Raw genomic sequence first — 18,153 nt, 5'->3', positions numbered from 1 at the left:
ATATAAAAGAGAAAATATGGTTTATAATCTGCGAAATTTAATTTAGAAATAAGAAAGAAAGGCCTTTGCGAGAAATAAAGCGTAATTAGAATACATGTTGCCCGGCGTATTATGTATAGCTCTGCGACAAAGAAACTTATGAAAGACAAAGCTTATGCGACTGCGACTTCCGGATGACAAAGAACTACATTTTTTCATTCATTTTTTATGATTTCATTAGTAAGTTTTATTTACATAATAACAGGAAACGAAAGTAAAGGGTGTTAACCCCAAACGTGTGTTATTTTCTCCGCTGTCTAACTAGATGCGATTTTATGTTCTTTTGTTATTATGTATCGCCGTTTTTATTCAACTAAATGTCTGTAAACTATTTGAGATGTTTATAAATTATTGATTATTTTTAAATGATTTATAACAATCTTCGTATGATTTCATTCTAATTAATAAATTTTACTCCAGTTCGATGGATGAAACACATTTAGGCATCGCATGTAAGAGGTTAAATTAACACGGCTATAAGATATATCATAATTTGAAGCTTAAATATATTTTGCTTAGGGTATCATGAAAGTCAAGTTATATACAAGATATTTATTAGAAATTAAACATGAAAAATATTTCAGGTGAATGGGACAGTCCCCAAAAGTGGTTAATAAAGAAATAGACTGAGTGAAATAATCATATTATTTCGGTAAAAAAAAGAAAAGAAACTTCCATAGAAACGGTCAGTTGTCTTATTAATTAATGTAATATTAATATTATTGAACGTGTTCTCATAGCACCAACGAAGGTTTTAATCATAGATTTTATATGAAATAAATAATCTCAAATGTTAGTTTTATTTATTTCTATAAATTTTTCATAATGTTTATAGAACATCGGATTTTTAATTCAAGAAAGAAACATACAAAATTGAAAAATTAAAATCGGATTTAAAGACTATAATTCAATAATACACGTTAATTAAAAATTTACCTAAATCCAACGGTTATGCCTGATTTTGTCTCGTTTGATACAGCCGGATAAATTGACGGCAAGGTTTAAAGAATTAAACGAGTAAATATCAAAATTTCCATTTTACTGACATTTCTACACATTAATAGCATTTATATTCCCTTAATGAATAAATTTATTCTATATAAAGTGAGAATTTGCTTGTATCTCAAACGTTTTGGTAAATAATAATAGAACTTTTATTAATTTTATAGGTACAACTCTAAGTAGATTCTATTTACAAAAATTTCTAGCTTTTAAAAACGGAAATAGGTAGCTTATAATTTTAAGTATAATTTGCAGCATCTGTCAATAAAACTCAGACTAAATAAAACAATGTCTGCCATCAGACAGCAGATGTTTGCATTCATCGCTTACAAAAGATAAAATGGAATTTCCTCTTCCTGCTTTGGAACATCAGAGACAAAATGATCATTTGCAAATTCCTTTCATATTACTGTAATTATTTATTTCCATTCTTATGATAAAATGTTAAAACAATAAGAAACACTGAACATGTGATAATGGAATTGAGAATTAGAATGTAACGTTGAAAAATTTCTACACTTACGAGCTGAATTTTTAAAATAGTAGATTTATTTTTCTTTCAAATGTATGTTTATGCATAAAATGAATAAATAATTTTTTTTAAAAAAATTCAATTCATATAAGTCAATCTACTTAACTTTATATTAGTTTAAGATCTAAAATAACAATTATTATTATTGAATTTGCAAGAAGTTAATGTATATTACATGACTTCAGGAGTTAAAATAATAAATACAATTCCATTTAAGTTCAAAGTCTCTTTTACTGTTTTGGATGTTATTGCCTATTTTCAAAATAATTCAGCAAACAGTGTGCATGTTTTAAAAAAAATAGAGTTGCAGTAAGGTCGTTTTATTATAAATAAATACTGAACTGCATTACTTTACACTTTTAAGATATATAAAAATAATTAGAATATGAACAATATACTAACAGAAAGATGCACAGTCGACAGGTTATGGAAATTTATGCTTTAAACTTAAAATTCCTGTAACTATATTTACTATATTTCGTTATTTCTTCACTTTCATATTTGCATTATAAAATGCCTGCTACATTTTTGTTTTTAATATTGGAACTACTTTTTACTGCTTTAAGGAAAACAAAAGGTTGTCACATGCATATGTACATATATAAGCCTTTGCTCTATACTATTAATAAAGGGGGGGGGGGTGTTTTTTCTTTAATTTGTAAAAAAAATGTATCTTCAAACAGTAGATAGTTTTTCCTGAAAAAGATGATTTCTTCCAGTAATATTAAAGTCTCTGCAAAAGGTATAAGAATAGAAATTGTATAATTTATATTTAATTTATTAACTAATTCGATTAGTTTATAATTGATTAACAAATCACACACCGTTATGATTTGAAATGGTATGATGAAATATCTAATTTTTTTCTGGATTTCTTTTTGGTGTAAGATACAGGTAAATTATTATCCCAAAATAATAATAATAATAAAATGATAGTTAATTTGATTTTTAGAATAATATGTAATCAAAGGATTTAGTAATATTTTTTTGTAATTCTTGAAATTATTAGCAGATAATTTAATTATATTTGGAAATTTAAAAAGTGATGAACTTTGTATTAAATACAGTTAAATAAAGGAATGAAATTTGAAAATTATCTTCAGTTTTCAAATTATGATTATACTAAACTTGTTTTTTTTTTAAATCTTTTATTTACCGAATTATTTTACAAACTTAATTTTTCATTTTTTATTTTTGTGTTCCTTAACTGTTGGTGCAAAATAAGCCCAGGAAAGAGGAAAATAATTTTTGTTTAATTAAAATATTTTCCTTAATTTAATTAAAAACTACAATTTTTTTATTTCTGCTTTTAGATTGTGTCTACGGCTTGCTATCGGAGCTGCGCTCAACTTATTCTTTTGAATATCGTTAGAAAAATTAATCATATTATGAAGACTTAAGCCTGATTTTAAAATAACAGTCAAGTACCGTCGGTAAATAAGAGTTGAATTAATACAGGTTTTTATATTTAGTCGCCACAGCGCTATTGTTGTCATTCCAGCAGTTAGAAAGAGAATGGCTAGGTTGCTTTTGGATTTTCTTTTTTTCTTGTCAGCTCATAGTAATTTCTGAAACCTCTATTGTGAGACTTTAATTAAACTACACCGTGCAAACAAAAGTAAAAATGTAACATCCTGGGGAAAGAAAATTTTTGTATCATGTTAATGCCCGTCAATATATGGTTAATCAATGTAGAAAGATTAATTAATTTTGAATTCACATATTTTCTTTGATATTTCTAATTTCTTGAAAATAAAAATTGATGAAAAAATAATAGGTTCTTTTTGAAAAAATGATAAAATAAAATAAATTCCATTTTCATTTTTTTCTGTTTTTTTTTACGTTTAATCGTACTGAAAATTATATATCTGAAATTTTTTTAATGAATTCGAAAATGATTAAAACTCATTCAATAGTGCGAAATTAATAATTGTTTTATTGATTTTATTTCTGATGAAATTGTGCACTTTCTTCTTCTGAAGAAGTAAGCAGTAAAATAAATACACAAACAATGCATTCTCGCAACTTTGCATAATGATATACGGAAATTTCAGCCAACTTTCTACAAATTGTTACATTATCATTGTATGTACAAATATTTCTACTATCTAGAAAATTCTAAAGTTTTCATTTTTACCGGTAATGAAATTGCAGCATATTTGGTTTTTATAACTATTAAGAAATATTTAAGACAAAAATCCCAGAATTTATAAGAATATGATATCGGGAAGTTTTATAAAAAACAAGACTAATGCTTTAAATGTCGTAATAAATTCCATAAAATTTAAAACTGTACATTTCAGCCGAAGCGCAACTGTTATATAATGAACAGAACATTTGAAATAATATACCTACATAATCTGTAAAAAAAAAAATCACTTATCAATTTCGGTGAAATTTGTATAAGTAGTTATATATTTACAAATTGTAATTATATGCACGATTTATTTTCGTAAAAATAAGTATATGCGCTTTTACAACTTATTGGATATATTATATATGTGTACCAGTTCAGGTTCAATAGAAAATTAACTGGTCGGATATAAAGCATGCAGAACAATTATAATAATATGAAAAATTCTTATTTATATATTTCTGGTAATATTTCTCATTCTTGCAACTCGAGTGTTGTCCATTTAGACGTGACTTTCTGGATTGTTGCTACGATTAAGAGTAGAATCACCTCCAGAAGATCGAATCAAAGTGTTGTTTTGTTGCATGGCTTGGTTGTCACTTTGAGTGCTGCGATTCGACACCAAAGCTGAACCCGCCTTCGCGATGACCCAACTCATACGGACCATCTCACGACGTATGTTGCTGTTGAGCCAGCCGTACAATATAGGATTTGTCACAGATGACGTCATTGCCGTCATGTGGCAGATAGCAAATGCCAAATACAGTGCCTTGGGACTCATGACATTCGGATGGAATTCGGCAAGAAGATTCAGGCTATTCCATGGCAACCAACTGATGGTGAAAACGATGGAAATGTTCAACAAGACCATCGTGGCTCTTGTATTCCTCCTGAGATCTCTCTTCAGACGCTCGTGGTTCATGGAAGTTCCTTGACCTTCACTCTGCTGGTACCCTTTGCTCTCTCCCTGGACACTGTCCGTTCGGAATATTCTAGCATTCAGGTGGGATCTTATATGAATGTGGGTCACCAAAAGCGCCAGGGTGGGGATTGCGAATTGGAGCACTAGTATCATCACAGTGTACACCCCTTTCAAGAATGAGCTTGGCCAGAGTTCCACGCACTTGTAATATATGTGCAGTCCAGGCAATCCAACTGGAACTGTGCCTTGGAAAATGCAAAGAGGAATGGACAGAATGAAAGAAGATACCCAAATAAGGGTTGCATTTATGAACATTTCCTTCTTACTCCCTTTCGGATGTTGAGGGTTGAAGTGGACGATGGTGTTGTACCGATCCACAGCGATTGCAAGGACAGTTCCTGCAGACACAAAGATGGTGGAGGCCTGCACGAAAGGAACCAACTTGCAAAGGAAGGCGCCCAGGAACCAGCTTCTTCTTATGATCACCAGCAACGTAAATGGCATGCAGAAAACGCATAGGATTATGTCGGAAATGTTGAGGTTGATGACCAGTAAATTACGAGAAGATCTGGAATATATAAAAAGGTAGGATATAATTTTCAACTGAGTAAAGCAGTTAATTTAAAATACAAAAATGGCAAGAATAAAAATAAGGGTGTACTTCAGTGTGATTTTGATCTTATACAGCTATAATTCAGCGAAAGCTATTTAGTTATTTTATTTCAAAGTAATGAAATAGGTTTCGAAAGTTATGTTTTAAAAGTATTTACCCCCCCCCCTCCTCTTTATTTTGGATTTTTTTCCTAATTCGACCGAATAAGTATATCTTTGATTTCGAGAAAAGCGACATGTTTGAATAAATAAAGTGCATCAGTGTACACAAAAATAGAACAATCAACTATTTTTTAATTTCTAAATTGCATTTCATTGTTGCAATATTACTCAATGTTGTTCAAATGCATTAAAAGATGGCGCCAGTAGTATGGAATTAAAATTTCATTGCCGTAATTTATTTAGTGATGAATTCAGAAATATAATGATATGAAGAGTACACAAGATCATGTTTCTATTAGAAATTTAAAAATGCCAGCATATCAGGAAGTGAATGAAATGAAATAAAAATTATCATTATTTTATAGACACAAAACAAAACAAGTTCAAATGAATATGGAGATAATGGAAACTATCGATCCATAAATAAACAATGTGCAAAATCTCCTATAGGATAATGGAAACTCATCTTGAAGTAGAAAAGGCGTTATTCTTTTAACACAGAGAATGGATTTTCTCATAGTAATAGTTAATTCCTTCAGGTAAGATAGATATTTTATGCTTTGTTGGAAAATTTTTGCATATTTTTATTGATTTATCATTTTAATATATTCTTTATAAAAACTATAATAATCATCCAACATGGTTTGACCTTTTAAATGAATTCTGTTTTTGAAAGTTTGAATGTAAACATTCATATATGGAAAGTATATAAATTTGAATATGTTTTAAATTTAATTATAATTTGAGATTTTATTCTTTCTTTGAGATTATCAAATAAAGATATAGGAAAATTAATATTTAAATAACTGTAAATTTTTAAAAACCTAAATTACCACTTTTATTTTCTCCACCTACAACACAAAGGCTTTATCCATTCAATAAAATGTATTAAATTTTAATTAAAAACGGAAACTCAAAAATACATTACTAATTAACTTCGGAAATAATACAATGAGGTTTTAATAGAAACCACCATTAATAAATGATGCAAATAATTTTTCATTATTATTTAAATATTCATATAATTATTATAAAAATTCAATTTTTTTATCTTTTTGAAGTTGTTGAAAATTGTTTATTAAATAATTTATGAAGCAAGGTTCAATTTTGAATACTGATGCTTGATGTTTAAAATTTAAATCCAAATTAATAGTTTAATAAATTTTCAACTTATTTATTTTTAAACATTGATGTGTACAATATTTAGTTAAATATTTTTCACCTAATATACAACTTCCTGGCTATAAAAGGTCATACTTTTGTAGTCTGGTTTTTTCTTCTTATGATCAAAACTTTAATTTGGAAAGATGAGATCTTCACTGTATAAAATATTTATCGAGCCGTTTATTACTTGAGTTATATTTGATGCATTTCTTGATATACAAAATATATTTTTAGATATTTTGATATTACAGAATAATATTAAATTTATATATTTGATACAGATTATGCAATGCATTTTATTTTTGGACTATTAAATATTTAGAATATAATACTTAGAAATGTTAATTTCTACTAATGATGAAAAAAATGTGTGAGAGTATTGGTGCTACACACGGCTAGACAGTTTATTTTAATCTACCAAAATGGCGCATTTATGTCATGGAAGGTGGTTATGGCATCTCAACGTAAGTTTTTTAAAAATAAAATTATAATTAATTGAAAATTAAGAGAGATTTTAGAATTCATCATGATAATTTCTGAAAATATTGCGTGACGAAAAATGTATTTACATAATATAAATTCTTTTAATTATTTTAAAACTATTCAAAGGGTGTTTGAAATAGTATATTTCATTGCTGCTACTAATACTTTAGATTGCTTGTTTTTTTCCATCATTGAGGATCAAGATATGAAGATTTCTACTTATTTTTCCATAATAAGGAGGATTCACTATAAGGTATGTGAATTTGAATAACGTTTTTGACCTTTTGATGTGTTTACATTTAAGGTATATTATCAAAATCAAGCAACTGTGAAAAATTTTAAGAGTGCACATTTTTACGTGCCACTCTTTTTCCTGTGATATGATTGTATGCATAAAAACTGAAAATTAAGGAACTGAATAGCACAATGAATAGAACAATGTAAAGCTTTTAAAATAATGAGTTATATATTTCTGAAGATTGAGATTTAAAAAAATACACAAATTCTGTAGAAGCCATTAAAATAATGCTACAAAGAATATTTAATTACAGTATTTAGCAAGTATTAAATACGGCGATCGAAATGGGCATCGAAAGTGGTTGTATTTCGAAAGATAAACAACTCTAACCACCATTAAGCTATTGTGATATTCCAATTATTATATAATAATAAACACTGTATTAAATTTATTTTAAACTAGTCACCTTTAGCGACCAGCAGTTTCACCAGTATTAATGCTTCATAATATGTTTAATTAATATATTATGTAACTTGTTCCCATAATAGTTTTTCATCAAAATATTTTTAAGCTTAAGATTTATTAATATATAAGTGAATGATATGACAATCAAAATTTTAAGTCGTTCTGTTCATTGTACTATGCATCTCTCTCTAATTTCCTATTAGCACTCTTAAAATTCAATTTTAAATTAAAGTGGAATTGATGAAACTGCAATTAATATAAAGACGCTTTTTAGCCAATCCACGCATGTCTTTAAAAAAAGTATGAGAACTGATGGCAAAATGTTCGGTATTGAAGTCTTATGTACACTACAGAATAATTTTCATAATGTATAATATCTCAAAGGATTAACAAAAGATTCAACAATTTTTTTTTTTCAAAATTTAAATAAATAATGTCAATAATAATATTTTATTTTCTGATTTATAAATATATTTTTAAAAAAATTTTAAAATTTAAATTTTAGACAGTCTTTTGGAACTAAGGAATCATATTCTGCAAATTATTCTTGTCGCTTCAACTTTCAAATTAAATAAACGTTTCTATCTTCTGCCTTATATAGCGTAAAAATTTCGATTAATTTTTAATCAATTGAAATTCTAATTAAAAATTCAAAATAACGGCTCCGAGGTGCACATTCCTGGCCTTCAAAGTATACACATGCCAAATTTGGTAGCTGTAGGTTGAACTGTCTGGTCTGTATAACTCCAAAACAACACACACATTGAGTTTTATAATAAGCATAGAATATATGCCTTCTAAATACTAATTGATACTACATAAACCGATCTGTTTTAATAGCATAAGATTGGAATCTAGTTTAAAATATTAGTCATATTTTTAAAAATATTCATTAAAAACTCATAGGTAGCAAGGAATGTTTAAAAATTTAGAATTCATAATTTGTGCAGAAATATATTTATTATTTGAAATTGCATTAAATATACTTAATCAATTTTTTCAGTTAAAAGTATATGCCTAACAATATCTAGCTGTTCAAGGATTAATTATAAAGCCACTATTTCAGTATATATCTAGTGAAATTTTATTAGTAATTTTTTCTTCTTTTTCCAAGGATGAAAGGTCCTGATAACATTCCTAAAATAATTCACTATTTGAAAAGTTTGTTGAAATATTAAGTATATTAAATAGACTTCTTTATAAAACCGTCAGAATTTAGTTTCTATTTTTTGGAAAATTTCACTGATTTTTATATTTGTATTTACATACAGTTTAATACTATTTTGTATCTTTAGATGAACTTTTCTCATGTAAAACCTCATAAATTAAAATCTAACGCATGTTTCTGTATACAAATTTGATATAGCGATTCTTTAATATGTTTTGTACTTCTTGAACTAAAAAATAAATAATCTATTCCTTTAGAAATAGATTATAGTTGTTTTCGTTCTTCAGAATGTGAAAATAATAGGAAATTCCATGTTATTTATCAGCCGAACCTCAATAGTTAAAGAATGTATTGAAATGCACCTTGTTTTTTAGCTCTGGAATTATATAATATATTATTCAAGATTTCTGCAAAATTTTAAGCAGATTCTTTGATAAAGTTCTAAACTAGATGATTTTTATTTCATACCACTTTTTGGCCAAAAAAATATCTATTTTTTCCATATTTTTTTTTTTTTAAATTGCCACTTAACCAAAATATTTTAACAAGTTTCATAGGCATATTTGCAATCTTTTTTATGAAAATATTCAAAAACATATTTTTTTTTCAAAAACGTTCGAAAATAGTTTAGTTTGCATTGATTAGACTCAGAGAGCTAAGGTATGTTTAATGTGTAGTTATACTCACATTTAGTTCAATTTTTGTTTAAAAAATAAAAATATTTAAAAGCAAAAACAATGAAAATTTATTGATACGGTTTTAATGTTATTGAATCTATTTGCTTAAAAAAATAATTAATACATTGATATTCAAATCCCTTATTTTCTACCTCTATAGAGAATATTAGGAAATTTCGCATTGCCATGGTTCGATGTGACAAATATTTAGCTGATGAATAAGAATTGAATATTTCACCACACGAAACATAGCTCGTAGCTATAGTTACCACAGATCTATCCAAATTGAATTAGATACGACTTATTAAAGCCACGATCAGTCTGTTGATAAATAATTATTACCTATAAAGCGATTTTGTAATTCGTGGAAAAGTTAGGAATATGACAACATGATTATTATGATAGATTCATATGAACTGATATTGAGATGTAATATTCATCGAATTTTTAGAAGAGATAAATATTTACAAATATTTTTTGTACTTTGCTGAAAGTTTAATTTTTCTGTCATACACATATACTCAATGTCTAAAAAAGAAATGAATGCATCCCTTACAACTAACGGCAATTATTGTTTAATACAGGGTGTTCATTAATTATTGTCGGGGTTTCCGTACCTCATAACTTTAGAATAAAAAATATTACGCAAAAATCGATTACGTATTCGTAAATTACAACTCAAAGAATTTTACGTGGCAACAATGCGATCTTAGCGCATTTGCAGTCTGGGTAATTATGACGTCATAAATAAAAGCGATCGTGAAAGAAAAAGCAATGTGTGTATTGTGGTTTTTCGAAACTAAATCAGTCATAACTACTCAACGTCGCTTCAGGACCACGTACAAGAAAGATCCTCCTTCGGATAATTCTATCAGACGCTGGTTAACACAATTTCAGGAAACTGGTAGCGTTCTACACCGAAAGGGAGCGGGAAGACCGAGCACCAGATATAACACCGCTGGACTTGTTTCTATGGGGGTTTGTCAAGAACATTGTGTACAGGGCCCTTGTGCCCTCCCTTGATGAACTGAAGCGCAGAATTGTCACTGAGATCCAAAATGTTACCCCACAAATGCTGGAGAACACGTGGTGGGAAATCGAATTTCGTCTCGATGTGTTACGAACCACGAAGGGCAGCCATGTGCAAATTCATTAATCTGTTTAATATCATTAATAAAATTCTTTGAGTTGCAATTTACGAATACGTAATCGGTTTTTGCGTAATATTTTTTATTCGAAAGTTATGAGGTACAGAAACACCGACAATAATTAATGAACACCCTGTATATAAAAATAAATTGATAGGCATTGTTAACAGTTGTTCAAAATTTTATTTAATTCGTTTAATATTTGTACATTACTAATCTTGATAAACATGCAGTACGTGTTATTTTAAATGACTTATAACACTGTAAAATATAAGGCTTCTGCTTTATAGTTCAATATTGAGATAGAATATTGTACAATATAGTTTCCCGGTATTGTACTCTGAATAAAATCTCTTAAAGCGTGAGGATAAAACTAAATTCTTCACTTTTATATAATTATGTATTATTATTCCTTTATATTTTTACCCTTTATTTGGAGTGTCCCGGAGTATTTTAGTTAACTATTCGAATTTTATCCATTTAACTATCGAGAACATAACTGATGAAAGCAGTTTATAATACTGAAATGTTATTTAAAGTGTTTGGCTGTAATGCATATTCACATCTAGAACAATCCTTTAATTAATTTATTTTCTTACAATTTCGAGTTTAAAATTTAATTTGAAATTAAAGAGGAAGCTATTTACATTCGTAACTCAGACTAGATTTTGGAATAAATTAGGAAGTTAGTTTTTAAAATATGGATGCTAATATATATATATACATTTTAATTATTTACAGTTTTATGGGTTTGGCTTAGATTATAAATACTAAAATTTCAATATCCAGAAAAAAGTTGAAATAGAGTTCTCAGTAAAAGGTAGGTTTCCCATTCCTATTAACATAAAATATTATGTATTGTATCCACGATTTTTCTCGACATTCTGAATTCAGAACAATATTGTGAAAATATCATAGCAAAGTTGTATATTCTTAACTAATAGGAAAGGTATCTCTTGATATTTAGTCACAAAGAAGCATTTTACAATTTTATGGATAGAAAAAGTCCGAATTAAAAACTCTTCTAAGTGCTTTTTTTCAAAATAAATATTAATTTTTTAACTATAAATAAGTAAAATATAGTTAAACATTTTTTCTTTGAAAAATTCTTCAGTCTTCATATTAACCTACACGACCCTATAATTTTAATAGATTACTGTTAACACACAAGTACTAGAAAATCTATGTAATACCTTTTTTCCTTTTAATTAAAACCAAAATTTTACATAGAACTTGGTCACAAAATACTATGAAAAATTTCTTATAAATTGTCACTACGTTTTTGGTAATGGCTGTTAATTGTACAAATCTCCAAATTATCAACTCCTGATGGATTTAGTTTCAAATTTGATACGTATCTATATTTTAGATATTAAATTTGATGTTCATACCAAATATTAAATTTCATTTTTCTAGGTTAACGGGTTTTTGAGCTAGAGTTTTTTTAACATTCATAATAATTTCTTTTTGTATATTTCATATATAAAAATGTAAATACGGCCAAAATTATTCGTTTAAGAGCTATTATAAGCAATCCAAATGTGCTTTACTTTTTCTCAAAGTGAAATAATATAATTTTCTGAGAATCATGTAAATTTAAAAAAAGATATTTTTTCATAATTTATAATAGTATCAATCTTAAGTTATGAACGAAAATCGTTTTTTCTTTGGCTTCAAATGACATTATTAACATAAAATTATAAAAAATTAATGTTATAAAAAGGACCGTTCAAAGTTATATTGGGAAGAACATCATATCTGAACTCTAAATCCTGCCAAGGTCTTTCATTTCTTGTCAGTACTCAAGGTCTCACTAGTAAGTTGCCGAATAACTAAGTCGGTGACCTTGAGTTCGAATTTAGATATGCAAAAGGTAAGAATAGAGAAGTATCAATAAAAGTTACTAAAAATCGAAAGTTTTTTTTAACTATCCTCATCCTTTGATTAGATGTAATTTTAGTGCATTCCATTGGACAATTAAACGTCTTTGCCAACCAAATAGTTCACTGGAAATATTTGCTATGTTTAATTTTCATCAAATCGCTCATGCCTAATTTTCCTGATTTAACTCTCCCCAAAATTATGTTTAATGCGTTGACTGCTGGATTGCGCGCCTGTGCGTTAAAGATATTATGTAATTGTACCAAACCATCTATTTTATTAGATGACTCCTTCTTTACTATAGTTAAGAGATAGTAAAAAAGGGGTCATCTGATTGGATAGATGACCCAAATATCAGGTGCGAATCGTGGCAGTGAGCACGTTAAGTATATTACAGTCTGTATAATAAATATTCTTGCATTTTCCCTATTTACATGTAAATAAGTCTTCATGACCTCATAGTGATATTAAAAGTGTCTTTATACGGATAATCTAATTGCACGTTTTCTTTGATTGTAATGAAACTTTACTTTCCAATACCTCATATAACTTCCAGAAGTTATATACATAACCTTTCTCTAACATTCTGCAGTTTGCTTAAATTTCAAAAATACAAGGTTGCAACGAAATTCAAATGCATAGAAAAAAAATTACACAACAAAGATATTTGAATCTTTAAGTTTAAAAAAAACTGCTTTTAAAATTCGTGTAAAAATTAAATTTATACGACTATAATTTTGGGATTTATTGAGGGAAAGTATCAAACATTTTTAAATTCTTAAATAATAACAGTTTTTTAAATTGTATTATGAGTTAAAAAATTATATCTGTGCGAAATTGTTCCTCAAGGTCAGACATTCGCTTCTTTAGAGAACCTCACAAATTTTCCTTTGTAAATAGTTGGAAATGAAAACTATAAGGTAAAGGGGATACGAAAAGACTTATTGATTATTAATATAAATTCCGATTTTAAAATCCAATAAAATAAGAAAGGAAAAATTTGAATTTGTACTTTATATCTCTGACATAACACTACGCCTTTTCCAGTAACTTCGGATTTGACTTGATTCTGAATCGGTAAACATAACAAATTTTACTCAAATAAAATTTTCTTTCTATAACACGCGAAAAAAATATTTTTTTGGAAAATAAGATAATTCAGTTTTTGTATTGATTCATACATTTGTAATTTAAAAAAATTAGATTATTGCAGCTACCTTATTCTTCAAAAGAAGTGACGCATTGATTTTCTTACGCAATTTCATTTTAGAAATTTCTGCTAAGAACTACCTGGTACCGATATATAAAAATAGATAAAATTAATTTAAAAAAACTAAGTCAAAGTTTTCAAAAAAGCCAAAGCGTGTTTTCACGTACAGTCAATAAAAATCAATCGAGTCCCAGTTTTAAAGCAGACGATAAAATTTATTTGATGAAATTCTTCTCTTTCCAGTGTTTATTTATGCATCCATGTGACGTAAACCGGATTTCAGTTTCTTTTATCTTTTGTTTGTTTAAGTGGCAATGATATATTTATAAATATTGATTTATTAAATCAAACTTTTAACTAAATTAGTCTTCAGTTATTGAAATTCTTTAAATTTATTTCACACAAGAAAAAAATCCAAATCTGATTAATTTATGTCTTTGATTAAAAAATAGAAAACGAGTAAAACTTTTACATTATATGGGATAAAAAAATATTCTGGAAATTAATGATTTCAAAAATAACAAAAACTATTTGAATTCTATAAATAATATCTAATTATTGATAAAATAAAGTTATAAAGAGAATAAAAATATTTTTTTAAAAATTGTTTTTATTGAATATATTTAATTTCCAATCTTAAAAATGCATCATTATTAGCCTTTAGGAAAGGAGTGAATTTTTTAAAAGATGATTTTTGATATTTTATTTTTTTTAATTATGATATTATTCTATACAAAATTTACTTTTGGATGGAATGGAAATATAATAAAACCAAAAGTTAGTTTCAAAAACAATATGCTAAAACAGTGTATTGTTTAGAATAAACAAGTAAACAAAGTTTCAAGACATCAACGGGCAGTAAGTGAGAGAGTAAACGATTACAAAAGTTGTACAAATGTGCAATAAATCATGTAAAAAACATTAAATTATAATATGTACTTAGTATAAATGATTAACAGATTTAGTAATCAAATTAAGTTCCTGAAACAAAATTAGAATTATATTATTTTTTCATACCAAAAAAAGTAACAAGCTTATATTTAAAGTAAAAATTTGATAATCTATTGTTATCTCTACTTCCACTAATCAGAAAGAAAATTATGTGTGTGTGTGTTTGTGTGCTCTACATGTCAAACTGTTTGATCTATAGCGATATTGAAATATTAATTAATTGAAAATTAAGGTCAATGTTTACATATTTCAGCAAGAATTTCCAAAATTAACTTTTATACTATTTCAAAATTTAAAGAAAATCTTTATAATGAAGGCAAATTGAAATAAAATGGAAATATTTTTTTTATTTATTTTTGCCTGATTTTGCCTAACAAAATATATTAAACTTTTGCCCTCAAATTCAAACAGTTTCCATTTGTTTCATCCAATATTTAATCACGTGATTTTCCCTTATTTTTGAAAGTCAAAGAAGAAAGTTTCTGTTTAATATTCGTATAATTTACAAGACGAAAAAAAAAAAATTCGCATAATTACAATATCGCAAAATTTAGAATGCTGATGTTTACCCTGATACTCACCCGTATTTTGACGAATTAAACCCATCCTAACGCATGCGCGGAGGGTTTTAGAATCCGTTGTTAAACAATAAATAGATTGGAAAAATTTTAGATCACTTAAATATCCTTTCTTACTTGCAAATATCAGTTGAAAAAGATAATAATGAAGCATTTTTTAAAGTGCATTAAAATTAAATTATTTCTAATTTTAATTCTTATCTTCTTATCAGCTTCTTAATAGAAACTATTAAAATATATCGTAATATCAATTTTTCTTAAGTTTTACGTCATATGACACTAAATGAATTGGTTAAGTTAAATTTTGTTGAAACGTTGAACTAAATTGAATAAAATAGTTATTAAAAGAAATGCTTCTTAATGTGCACTGCCTATGGCCACAAAATACATGAATTTGAATATCATTGCATGAAATTGAAATGTAATTTTTAGTAATTAGAACATTGGGCATTAACGGAAGTACTGAGAAAACTCTCATCTTATTTATTTCATTTTAGAGCTCAGTTATATTTCATATTGTCACTTCATTTCAGACGTATTTAAATTAATAATCCAACAACTCACGGACTATCTAGTTTATAAATACAACAAAGAAAATTTATCTTCGCCCTGAAAATAATCGTATTTCATTCCAAATCATTTTTTCTAAAAGCAGCTTTTTTTATCTTCCGTCATTTCCAAATCACTACAGATCACTTTACGCATTAATCAGAAAGTCTGAAAAACATCTAATTAAAATGCTACATTTTTAGCGATAAATTAAGTCACAAATTAACATTAAGTTATTCTACAACTTTAAAGCTAAGAAATTGCAAAATCTCTAAACCTTACCTGATTTTTGTATTTGCCAGTATGACGCTGCACACCAAGAGATTGCAGAACAATCCCATGACCATCAACAGAGCATAGCAGGTGACTATGATGGTTTCGGTGTTGTAGCCAAAAATCTTATCGTTGGCAAAGTGCTCCTCCAATACATCGAGGGCTTGGGCGAAACTGAAGTTGAAGGTGAAATTGAAACTCAGTTCCGTACCGTTCACTGGAAATAAGAAACTTGGCATGATGGTGGCTGGTTTCTATATAATTACAGCTGGTATAGACTGATGGTAGGATCCCAAAAAAGCAGCCATGTTGTCAAATACGTTATGAATGCCAAATACACGACGATTCTCTGAAGGTTATCTGAAACGAGAGAAATACTACGTTGAATATTGATAGGAATATAGGAATATATGTTCGAAATGGCATTTCATAAAAGTCAAATATATTGCCGCATTGAAAAGAGGCAGTCGACTCTCCATGGCCGAATGGTCATAGCACTGATCTCATAAGAGATTGTAAGCTCGAATCCCGCTAGAGACAATGCGATTCACAGTTTGTGTAAATATTTAATTCCTTGATTTTATGTTTCCCTTTATTTCATTTTCCAGAAGATTCTGGACTTTTCTTACTATCTCCAGAAAGTATTTTGGAACTTTCCCTGCTAGTATAAAAGCAGAAGATTTGTCAGTCACTGTGTTCTCAGTTCAGAGTTGAGTTAATAAATGATTTAGTCTACTTCTTGTGTGTGTCATTGAGTTCCACACTAAAGAACCTACGTGACAATATGCGTAACATTTCACAAATTCTATCGACCAAAAATAAGTAAATTTTTGGCTTTGTAAGAAATTTTAACAACGAATATTAAAATTGAGAAACCATAATGACAAAAAAAAATCTATAATTCTAGTACATAAAATAAAAAGCAAGTTGATCTTATGGATTGGTTGTTTCAAATTTTAGTAAATATAATAGGAAATATGGCGAAATGGCTATACCGTTTTAACTGAATAATAATGCAACGTTTCCATTAAATGAGCCACATACAAAAACCTGCAAAGTCCTAACGTCAGATTAACAAAATCTAAATTATAAATTGCATAACTTTAATGATATCATTTTCAAGAATGAATGTTAGATTCAAAAACAATTCTACAAACATTTCAGCTCAGCAGCGGTTTATGCTCTATTAACTGAATTATTAATAAACTTTTCTATCTCTAACAGAACAAATTCAGGTGGTAATATATTTGACTGTAGCAAGGTTGTTTCTATGTATAAAAGCGTTGTAAATATTTTTTATACGAAAAATTATAAAATTAAAACTTTATAAAATATAAATTACTACATCGTTTTAAATGAACAATAATATTAAATTTCTATTAACCGAGCCACATACAAAAATCTGCAAAGTCGTAAAGTCAGATAAACGTAATCTTAATAATAAGTTGCATAATCTTAATGATAAAATTTTCAGTAAGGTATGTTAGAATCAAAACAGAATCTTACCAATATTTCAACTTAGAGATGATTTATGCTCTCTTAACCGAATTATTAATAAAACTTTTCTATCTCTGGGTGGGCAAATCAGAGATATTTACCAAATTCAGGTGGTGAAATATTTGACTGTAAAAAATGGTTTCTATGTGTAGTGAATGCCTATCATAAATCATACATACCTGTTATAAATCATATATATCTATCAAAAATCATATCAGATATCTGTAAACTACAGGCTCCGTCGAGGCGTGTGTGACGTAAATGCCGTGCAGCTTATCATCCGGGTATGCTTCTAAAAAAGCTATTATCTCTCCTTCTCTTCGGAACTCTCTCGCGCACTGCCTCTGTGAAGCTCGTAATAAAAATAAAATGTTTGATTTCTTTAGTTAAAATGTAAATAAAATTATTTTACTAAAACGTCCCAATAATTGGAGTCACAACAAATACACGCAACCCTATTTACGACAT

At 27.7% G+C, this 18,153-nt stretch overlaps 1 protein-coding gene across 1 annotated transcript in view; it reads right to left on the bottom strand.

Moving 5' to 3' along the window:
- Positions 1–4,134: 4,134 nt before the first annotated feature.
- LOC129976156 (neuropeptide Y receptor type 5-like) overlaps positions 4,135–18,153 on the bottom strand; it is a 134,630-nt gene continuing 120,611 nt past the window's right edge. The window contains exons 3-4 of the mRNA XM_056089584.1: positions 16,198–16,548; positions 4,135–5,197 (exon numbers count right to left, since the gene is read on the bottom strand). Of these exons, the coding sequence (XP_055945559.1) occupies positions 4,210–5,197; positions 16,198–16,427 (1,218 nt within the window). The 5' untranslated portion in view covers positions 16,428–16,548 and the 3' untranslated portion in view covers positions 4,135–4,209. The remainder of the gene's footprint in view (positions 5,198–16,197; positions 16,549–18,153) is intronic.

This window comes from Argiope bruennichi, chromosome 7, assembly GCF_947563725.1.
Source record: "Argiope bruennichi chromosome 7, qqArgBrue1.1, whole genome shotgun sequence".
NCBI classification, from domain to species: Eukaryota; Metazoa; Arthropoda; class Arachnida; order Araneae; family Araneidae; genus Argiope; species Argiope bruennichi.
Note: the sequence above shows the minus strand (reverse complement) of the source record. Positions and strands in the feature narration are given on the sequence as shown.